General features: G+C 33.9%; 1 protein-coding gene across 9 annotated transcripts in view; it reads right to left on the minus strand.

Moving 5' to 3' along the window:
* ANKRD17 (ankyrin repeat domain 17) overlaps window positions 1–11,511 on the minus strand; it is a 155,295-nt gene that overhangs the window by 72,153 nt on the left and 71,631 nt on the right. For all 9 annotated transcript variants that reach the window (XM_074344870.1, XM_074344847.1, XM_074344843.1 and 6 more), the window contains exons 2-4: window positions 10,331–10,484; window positions 3,937–4,093; window positions 185–332 (exon numbers count right to left, since the gene is read on the minus strand). In XM_074344870.1, coding sequence (XP_074200971.1) covers window positions 185–332; window positions 3,937–4,093; window positions 10,331–10,484 — 459 coding nt within the window. The remainder of the gene's footprint in view (window positions 1–184; window positions 333–3,936; window positions 4,094–10,330; window positions 10,485–11,511) is intronic.

Consider the following 11,511-nt stretch of genomic DNA (forward strand, 5'->3'; position numbering starts at 1 on the left):
AACACCTACCTTGTCATACTATAGTAAAAGAGCCAATAAACACAAAATGTATCTAACAAAACTACTTGTTGAAATGAGCCTGATAGCTGGTTTTATTATTTCCTTAAGACAGATTAAGATAAAACAAAGCAAAAAAAAAAAAAAAAAACAAAAAAACTGTGAGCTTTATTTTGATAACACAAACCTGTGCAAGCTCATAATATCCAGCAGAACAAGCTAAACAAAGGAGGCTCTCCCCTTCCTCGGTGTGTTCATTTACACTTCGCCCTTCAATCAGTAACTTTCGCACAGCATTTACATCTCCTTCTGAACAGGCTTCTGCCAAACTGCGGCTATTAGGGAAAGAATATTGTAATATCAGGATATAAAAATATTAAAAAATTGCCCAGCATAAGTATTGATTTTTGAAGTTAATCTGGAGAGTAGTGCTAAATGAGAAAAATTATTTCAGCATTATTCATAACAAAATGAAAATATAACAATTCAGTTCACTGAGTTTTAAAACTCTACATATAAAAGTCACTGAATTAAAATGATCAATATTACAAAATGTTTTCAGTCATGCAACTGACAGATAAAGTCCAATTTACTATAAGTGGGGAAAAAAACCAAAATTTTAAAACAAAATCGTGTAGAAAACCACATGAAGAAAATTCAAGTTTTAATTACACTTGTTTGTTCGGTAACTTGAAAATTTCTATAAATTTAATAAAATGGGTAAAACTTGTACTAATTATAAAGGCCCATCTGGGCCCTTCAATCAAGTAAAGGGAAATGAGACAGAAAAGTTGTGAGCATGCAATTTTGACTGATATATGAATAACTGATAAGGAGATTCTTTCTTTGAAGTATTTACTTATGCCATCATGTTCTGGGAAAGTATGAAAAATATCCAGGTAAGGCAAAGGCTTAATTCAAGCAAAAGGAGAGTGGGAAAAGTGGTGAAACAACAGAAAATTAGACTGAAAATAAAGTGTTTGCCCTGTAAACCTCCCAAAAGAATTCCAACTATGGACATTTCTAAGGATTCTTTCACTTTGGGATAAAATTCATTCTTAGCAAAACACTAAATCCAGTTCTTCTTTTCTTTTGTTGCTTATTTGGTTTTTTGGTGAGGGAGGTAATCGGGTTTATTTATTTATTTTTACTGGAGGTACTGGAGTTGAATCCAGGACCTCATGAATGTTAGGCACGCACTCTACCACTGAGCTACTGCGCCCTTCCCCCTAAATCCAGTTCTCTTAATTAACATTCTTTTCATTTCAAATATACTTCAGTTCTTACATCCTCCTCTTAAAACATGGCCCTGTCACTTTAGGTACTAAAGGTATCCATGGATACCTCTTTTCTATACTCTACCACCCAGATTCAGAATATCATCTTTAGCCCAGATTATGGCAGTCTCCTACGCAGTCTCCCTGCTTATACCCTTGCTGTCCTTCAGGCTCTTTTCAAAGAAGCAGCCAGGGAGAGCCTGTTAAAAAGAAAGTAGATCACGTCACTCCTCTCTTCAGAATCCTCTATTGGCCTCTAATCTCATTCACAATAAAAACCAAAATCCTTATAAGATCTGTCCAATGGTAGGATTCCATACTCCTCCTTTTACCTCTGTTTTCATCACTTACTATTCTACTATTCTTACTCTTTCCACTTTAGCCAAATTGGCTTTTCTGTTTTTCATTAAAAACGTTAATTAAAGCTGCAACTGCAAGATTTATGTATCGGCTGCTCCTCTGACAAGACAGCTTCTCTCTCAGGCACAACTCACTGCCTTATCTATTTCAGGTCTGCTAAAAAGCCACCTTTTAAGTGATATGTAGATATTAAATATATAATTCTACCACCGTATTAAAAATGCAACATGATCTCCAATCCCAAACACTGCCTTAGCACTTCTCCGTTCAATTTTTTCTGCCCATAATCATTATCATTGTATGGCATACTATATATTTTTACCTACTTGTTAATAACTGTACTGTCCCCCTACTAAAGTGAAAGTCTCAAACAGCACTCAGTACTTTGTCTCTTAATAGCCGATTTTACAGGCACTGATAGTCTTTAGACCCATTGTTCTTTATCACCTTTTAGTAAGTTTAGGACAAATCCTTTCCACATTTCCCATATAAGAACATACTTTTCCTCCCTTTCAAGTGCTTTCTCATTCTCTCTCTCCCTCAGGCACATACCCTCCTCTATTTTTCCATTTGAACTTTCATTCAATTTCCTTGTATGTATTAGCTTTAAAATATCCTTTCAGGAATTACTCTAGCAACAGCTGAACTTCAGAACTTGTGAGAAAAGGTTATGTTAAAATTTATCTGGCACATGGCACCACACTTAACTAATGTAAAATCTGGCACATAGCACTCACTGTACTCCGTTGTTTCTCAAGTTTTGCTGAACAAATATGACTCACAAACACACTCTGCTGTTTTGCTGATCACCTCTAGTATTTTCAATGCCAAAGAATCTATCATCTTTATTTTCTTATTCTATTTCCCACTTGAGCTAGCTTTAATATACTCTTCAAGGTGTTTATGATTTTCTCTCTTGCCAGTCTCAAAAGGCACCACATTAAAAAATATCTGGAGAATATCAATAATATTGTAGGCTAGTTAAACTGAACTTTAACTAAGGAATAAAACTGAAGTTAAAAGGAGAGTCAATCTATGAGAAGAATGGTAAAATAAATTCATAAAAACACAAAAAGTCAGATGAATGAAGATGAACACAGAGCCAAAGGAAACAGCAAATTCATACTCCTGCAATGATATAAACCTCTCTTTTATGGTCTTAAAAATGTTATATAGAAACATTAATTATACAAAAGACAATTTTTGAAAGCTATTTTTTATTCTGTAAACTCATACATGAAAGAATACTCCAATTTTCTATTTAAAAGCAACTGCTAAAATACATTTGGTCCTTGAACAACACAAGGGTAAAGGGTATCCATATTCCATTCAATTGAAAATCTGCAAATAACTTAGTCAGCCCTCCATACATGTGGGTTCCTCCATACATGTGGGTTCCTCCATATCTGTGGTTCCTCTATATCCGTGTTTCTGCCTCCATGGATTCAACCAATCACAGACTGTGTAGCAATGAAATATTTACTAGTGAAAAAATGAGTGTAAGTAGACCTACGCAGTTCAGATCTGTGTTGTTCAAGGGTCAACTGTAAATAAAATGGCTTCTTTTTAGCTAGAGAAAAAAAAAGCCTCTGAGGAATGAAGAAATTAATATGTACTAATGATTCTTTTCCAGCTGCTTTCTTGGCATATTTTTCACTATACTATTCATAACTGTTTTACATATGAGATGGTGTGATTTTTATTGCATAACATCATCAGAAAAACTTAAAAGGTCAAGTCACAAAATATTTATTGAGCCCTTATTAACCATAAACTATTATATAAAAGGAATTGTAGGACATACAAAAATAAAGTCTCTGGAACTCAATTACATTCAAGTTATGGAAACTAGATCAATGACTTTTTTTTTTAACATTCATAAAACAAACAAATAAAAACCTTGCCTTTTAAAATGGTCAGAACTATGCATATGAATTAGAAAATGCCATGACTAATTACAAGTAATTTACTTCTTTGTCACTTAAACCTTTAAAGAAAACAAAACCTAAATAAGCAAAAAGTCCTTTATAACATAGTGGCTAAGACGTCAGCCTTGTAGTCAGACAGACACTGCTGTCCCAGCACTGCTACTTATCGCCTATTTGATTAAGTTACTTCTTTTCAGCTTTTCATTAGTAAAATGGGAATAAAAACAAAATCCATGCTAAGGCTTTTTGTGAGTATAAACAAGATATCACATGTAAAGTCGTTAGTATAGTACCCGGCACAAAATATATGCTTAGCTATTTTTATTATTTTTAAGAAAATGTTTTTCTATTGATCACAGTGAAAATATACTTACTTGTCCGACTGCCCTGCATTTGCTGTGCTTTCAGCTCTCATACGGGTAAGCGCAGCAGCAGCTTCATCCAACGCACAACTAACAGATGATGTCAACCTCCGAAGCACTTCAGGATCTGCAAAGGCTTTACCATCAGCCGTAGATAATTTGCCTATTCCTATTATATTATTTTCACACCAATTTGGATATACCCAAAGGGAGAAATAAAGCAAAATTCAAGTTACTTAACTCAATTTATGTTAACCTTCAAATGATAACACTGGACATACATATTATCTGGTCATAATCTTTTGGGAAATGACTGTTTCACAATTCTCTCATAATCTTATTCTTTCCATGTGGTCCATAAGTGCTTGACCCTGTGATTCTCTGGTTCTAAAATGGGTCAACTGAGTGTCCTCACTCAGACTTCTGCCATACATTTGTGAGAAGAACCTATGTTCGAGGGTTGCTAAATTGCTAAGATGTGAGTCATGAGGTATTTTGCCACTTTTATCACCACAAAAAGAAAAAGACTACCCAAAATAAGTCAACACAGAAGAGAATAGAGAAATAGAAAGGGTACAGTTCTGACAGTTATATTTGACTCACTGACACTAGCAGTGCCAGAAGCCAGCGCCATCCGTGTACTTTTGGCAAATGCTCACTTTCATTTAAGAATGTTTAGTTGGGCTACTACCACTTGTAACCAAAAATGGCCAGGTAAGACATTATAGGCTATATATAAGATAACCTATCTATGAGTACCTATTTGCTTCAAATTATGACTACAACTTATTATATACCCAAAATCATATCTAAAAGCACTGTATTTAAAAACATTCAGAATAGCAAAATAAAAAAATTTCAAAAGCAGAAATGGTTAGTTACCATGAACATGAAACATAACTTGCTGCTATTCTAGATATCACTATAAAGCAAGCTTATCTCTAACCTTTATTATTCTAACTCAGTGGTACTTAATCCAGTCTGTCCATCAATGGAGACTTTCAAAAATAGAGAGGCTGAGCGCTCCTATACCTAAAGATGCAATTCAGTAAGTGAGGCCTAGATATCTACACATTTTAAAGACTCTAAGGAGATTCTGATGCACAGCCAGGATTAAGAATCTTTGCTTTAACTTGAAGATAGGACATCTAATGATAGGATATTACAGAACCCTGCTAATCAACATGTGGTTCATAAACTAGAAGCACTGCTGTCACTTGGGAGTTTGTTAGAAATGTAGAATCTCAGGGCCCCAAATTTACTGCATTTTTAAAAAAGATCCCCAAATGATTCAAATGCACATTAAAGTTTAAGAAACACTATTACAGGTTTTAAAACAAACTAACTAAGACCAAAAAGATCTCTCAAATTATGATAATTAACATCTGTACAGATTTCTTTTAATAGCAGAAGGACTTAATAATATCATATAAGTTTGTGTTTTAAGTTTATAAAAATAAAGTTTCTATGTGTTTGCTTTTCTTTCTGAAAAATCCAAGATATGAAATGTTACATGTTATGGAACCAAAAATAAATTTGGCAGGATGACTTTCTGATTTTAGGTATAACAAATGTTCAGAGCAGTCAAATTTAGTGTCTGCTACAATCAAGATGTAAAAGGATAAAAAACAGTCTTGGTCTCATTAGACTAATACCTACTATATAATTTGTGTCACTAATAATAAAAGTTAACTGTAGTCTGAATCTGCTATAGTATTATTTACTCAATGAGATAACTGTGGTTAGTTAAGTACGCTAACATTATTGAGCCGAAAATGACAAATACATTTTCACATCAGAGAATTAGCTCCAATATTTTAGCCAACTCAGATTGGCTATATAATAACTATTTGTCAGTGACAGAAATAGAATTAGACAAGAGGATACATATGGATCAGTAGAACGTAATTCCTGTTTTAGAAAGAAAAAGAACATTGAAAACAGTATTTCATATTAAAATTTTAAGAACTTTTCATATCTTCATAAGTAAAAACGATTTTAGTAAAAATAACTAGGAAGTAGCTTAAGAAACACTTAGTAATCTTTCAAATGAATAAACAGTGATTGAAAATTAATTTCTTCTAGCTACTCTGGATTATGGTGATCCTTTTTTTACTGGTCTTATCCAATCAGTGAAGGTCAAATAAATAATAGAAAAGATATGTGATGACCAGATTATTCTTTCCAAGTTATGACATTTAATCAGTTAAACAACAGAACCACATAAGTTCAGAGAAAAGGTGCATTAAAAGATTATCTAGATTTCTGATTCCAAGATCATTTAAAGATAATTATTTTTCCCCTTTTTCTTCTTAGAATTTACTCAAAGGAGAACTAAAATATAGCAGGAACTCCATCTTTGATAAAACTAGAAGAAATTTGTAAATCCAAGCTAATATTTGTGAAGACATAGTAAAGAGGAGATGCACCTGACTTAGCAGAACAGAATAAACAGAAACATAGATATCAAAGAGAGACAAGGTGATAGGCCCAACAGGACTCAGGAGTTATATATGGTTCCAGGTTCAGGGGTGAGGCTTGGGTTGGAAAATAGAGACTGGCTGAACACCTGCAAGGAGCAGTTAGACACTGAAGACTCCATCCGCAAACTTCACAGCCAAATGACTACTCTCTATAGAACCTATCCAGAAAGGCCCTGGGCTAAGAGACATTGCGTATAGATGAGGCAGAGATGATACTAAATTGAAAACTAGGATTAAGTTAACATATGCATGATAAACAGTGACATCCTTAGCCCCCTTTCTACTCTCAGCTCCCAAAAAGCTGGCAGCCAGGTTGATAATTGACTAGACAAAAACAGGTATTTGTGTCTCTTCAGAAACTGAACAGCCACAGAGAAAAGACTTAAAGATATTGACATTTGGGGGCCCTCAAAGAAATGGAGGGGTTTCTGTCCAATCACTGATATACTAGGAATTCTAAAATGTTCCCAACATTAGCCAGCTCTGGTGTGCACACTCTGTATAGTCTCTGCAACTGTATGTTTGATAGATTTTATCCCCATGATTAGGTTATGTTATATGGCACAGTTGACCTGAAGACAGGAAGATTATCTAGGTGGGCCTGACCTTATCACATGAGCCCAGGAAGTGTAAAGAGATTTCTTTGGCTGACTGGAGAAAAGGAAGCCAGTGATTCAAAGCACAAGGATTCCACACGGGATGCTGATATGAAGAGGGAGGAGCCACATGTCAAAGAATGTGGGCAACCTCAAAGATATGAGAGCAGCCCCAGCTGACAGTCCGTACGGAAATCAGGATCTCAGTCCTACAATTCTAAGGAACTGAATTCTGTTACCAGCAATAATAAACTTGGAGCGGATTTTCTCCCACAGCCTATAGATGAAAACTCAGCTTAGCTAACACCTTGATTTCAGCCCATGAGACCCTGAACAAGTGAATCTAGCCACACTACATGACCAGATGTCTTATCTACAGAAACTAAGAGACAGTAAATGAGTGTTGTATAATACTGTTTTGCTTATAATAAATTGCTATGCTGTAATAGAAAACTAATTATATAATATATAATAAATACTTTATGGTGAAATCCACCAGTTGACAAAACACACGTTATCTTCCAATTTAGTTTTTAAAGGCATTGCTATTGACTACAAATAAAACTTAGTGTTCAACAGACATCTGAAGAATGTATTAAATGTGAAAGACAGCCAAAAAATTCTCAAAATGAAAGCAAAATTTTAAAATGCCAAAAATTCTTACACTACAAAGGAAGATGAGTAAAGAACAGTAACAGAGACAGGATATCAGAAATAAGGTTAGTGTCAAATTTTTGAACCACAAAACCAGGAGACAAGGAGCAGTAACTTTAAAAGTCTGAAATAAAGCGATTTTTAAACTAGAATTCTATAACTAGTCAAACTATCAGGTATGAGGACAGTACAAAAGGCATTTTCAGACAAGGTCTCCAAAACCTCTACATCCTTTTCGGAGACACCTAAGCCATGATCAATTGCAATATCACAAAAAGAGAAACAACGAGAGCACCTACGTGGTACACAAGGAAATATTTATCCATGAATAAATATTCTTGCCAAAAACAAAATGAAGTTGAATCTGGTCAGATATTTGAATCTGAATACTGATTTACAGGAAATACAACATACAGAGGTGCAACTAGCAAAGTCCATAAAATGGGACAAATGACTCAGTTTCTTCAACAAATATGTTAAAAAAAAAAAGAGAGAGAGAGAGAAAAAGGAACTGTTAAAATTAAAAGACACTTAAGAAAAATAATTTCAAAACTATATAAAACTTGTTTGGATCCTAATTCAAACAAATCAATTACAAAAGATCATTATGAAACAACTGGGGAAATCTCAACACTGACAGGATGATTTGGCAGCATTAAAGAATTACTATTATTTTCTTTCTTTGGATGTGCAACAGTATTATATTTCTTTCTAAAAAAAAATTTCAGCATGGTGGTAATGAGTTAAGATGAAATAAAACTGTCCATACATTAATAGCTGTTGAAGCTGGATGATCGATACGCCAAGGGTTCATTGTGCTATTCTCTCTAGGTTTGTGTGTGAAAATTTTCATTTAAAAAAGTAAATAAAAGAGGGAGGGAGAGAAGTGAGAGAGAAAGAAGGGGTGGGAGAGCCTGGCTTACTAGCTACTATGAAGAAAACAGACCAAAAAATGGGAATAAATTCTGAAATGAAGCAACTATTAGCATCCTATGAAAAGGAACACTACCTCTAAAAGTAGCTCCTTTAAGCTGAAATCTACTTTCATGTAGCATCTTCACTGGTTCTGCCTCTTAGCACCAAAGAAAACAAATACCATCTTGTATTCAACTCGAGTCTTCTCATCTTCAGGAGAAACATCCCCTGTTCCTCTTGTGACATGTTTTCAAATAATTTCTCAATCCTCATTTCCCTCATGTAAACTTCTATAGCAATATCAAATTTTAGGCAAAAACTAAATTATATCACTACTATTTCAAACAGTTTCCTATATTCAAGGACAGAATCTTGCATGTGTCCCTACTATATTTTCACCTGCATTTGGTCAAGATCCCTTTAATAATCCATTCTAGAATTTTTCCCAGGACAGAAATCAAATTTAACTATGAGTTCTTCAAATATTAAATACTATGTTATTTTTATTGACAGGATTACCAAACAGCAGTAGGTCAGTTTTATGCTATAATAAAATATCAATTTACATGTGTACAATAATATTTAGCACTAGTTCAGGGTGCTCAAGCCATGAACAATTAATGTTCACCATATATTTATGTGTACTTCAGAAAAGTTAAGAAAATATGGTAATTTTAAATGATTATGGAGATTTAGTTACTATTCCCTTATTTTTAAGGCATGTTATATATTATGGTACTAAATCTGATTACGTACATAAACTCTAATTAAAACAGTACTCCTATTAAGACAATATAATGATAACCCACTTTACAAGGTTTTAAGAGACAGTCTATGACAAAAAAGTGGGGCAATTATATACAATCAACTCTTATTATTCATGGTAGTTATGTTCTGTAAAGTCACTGAGAATACTGAATTAAAGAATACTTAACCATTGCTCTAAGGGGAAAAACAGGACTAGGTGCCTGTGAACTTCTGGCCACAGCATTTTGCATCAACCAGTCAATACATAAGCTTGTTTTATGTGTGTTTTTGTTTAAAAATAATCTTATTTAGTATATCATTGATTCATTAACATTGAATTCACTGCCAACAGCACTTTAACTCATGCCAAAGCAGCTTATTCAATACATGGATTTTCTCCACAAGGCACACCACACAGCCTTCTCACATTTAGGAACACTAGGTAGCACTTCAGCATTATACCTGAGGGCCATTTTGAACAGTGAAATCACCTAAAAAAAGGCACCAAAAAGTGGAAAAAGTGGTACTAAGTAGATCATGAAAAGGACACTTGTTTACAGTATGAGAGCTACCACAAAAAGGCAGAGAGCATCACCTTATTCCACCAGAGTAGAAAACATGCACGTACAACAACTCAAAATTTCCATCATTCTGTGCATTTTTATGAAAGATTTAGAAAGTGTTGTAAGTACACATCTGGGGGTATAAATAAATTTTATCAAGTAGGTGAATTTGCAAAAATAGAATTTAGGACTGATGAAAACTAACTGTATAAGAAGTCCATGTTTATAAGGTCGACAACAATATGCAGATTTTATTCTGGTAATGAAAATATGCTTTAATGAAATGTTCTCTGTAATTTTCTAGAAAGTATCTATTAACCTTTACGAACAGTCTTATACTAAAAATCCAAGATCATACATTTATAATAACAGGAGTTTTTAATTGCATTTATGTGTAACTTTGGAAAATCAGGTAGGTTTATTACGTATGTAGAGCTTGCAGACTTACCTGCAGCTTCTAGTAAAGCTTCCAGTCTAGCTTGTGTTTCTGGGTCTACTGTCCTGAGGTCTGCACCATCAGCAGTACCTGACAAGAGTAACTTGGAAGCCGTTTCCAGCATTGGATTTTCCAAATCATCCTGATCCAAAATGAAAGACTCCACCTAGAAAACAAATACAAAACAAGGAAGGAAGGGAGGAATGAAAGGAAAGATGGAAAGTGGGAAGAGAAATAAACAGAAGAAAAAGGAACAGGGGAGAAAAATATTTAACGTAAATATCAATGATAAATACAACACAATACTTAATCATTTCAATAGGATATATAAGCCCATTGTTTAAGGGAGAAAATTACATTTATAGAATAATTTAAGAATGTATTATTCATATTATATGTAGTCTAATTTTTTTTTCTTACTGAAATCATATGTATTCTTTCCTATTTTAATTTCATGGGGCAAGGGTAGTGGATGAGAGAGGTTACAAGGTTAATGCTTAGACACGAAACCTTTGACACTTTGGTAGAGGACCTAATCAGCCATTTTTAAATCTTTTGTTCCTAGGACACCTTTATACAACTATAAAGTGCTGTGCTGCTCCCAAGGACTTCAAATAAGGATTACCTTTATTAATATTTATCATATTAGAAATTAAACTACAGTATCAAAAATCACATCATTAATATCGCTAATGTTTTCATTACAAAAGTTCTTAAGTACTGGAAAGCTGTGAAGCCCAGGCAAATGCAATTTCCAAAATTCTAATTTGTGACCTTCCATGAAGAGGTGGGAGCAATATAAGATGGGAAGATCCTATGGTGCTTTAAGTATTTAATCTATAAAATAAATAACTGAATCTTAAGGGATAACACAGCTTTTAATAGGTTAGCAATTTTGGTTATGGTAGCCTAGGTGAATAAAAGAAGCTCCAAGTGATTAAAATTTAGATCACCTATTCAAAATGCTTTATCACTTATTGATCCAATACACTGATTAACAGAACAAAGTACTCTAGGGATAACAGCTCAATTCAAATTTAGAGTTCACTTCCACAATAGAGTTTATAGCCTCAAAACTGGATCAGAATATCCCAATATTGTAACTGCTGTAAATAGTTCGTTCAATGATTAAAGTTCTGTGAGATCTGAAAAAAAATTTTTGATTTGTGCTTGAAAGCTTAATTTTATCCCTG

Source organism: Camelus bactrianus, chromosome 2, assembly GCF_048773025.1.
Source record: "Camelus bactrianus isolate YW-2024 breed Bactrian camel chromosome 2, ASM4877302v1, whole genome shotgun sequence".
Lineage (NCBI taxonomy): Eukaryota > Metazoa > Chordata > Mammalia > Artiodactyla > Camelidae > Camelus > Camelus bactrianus.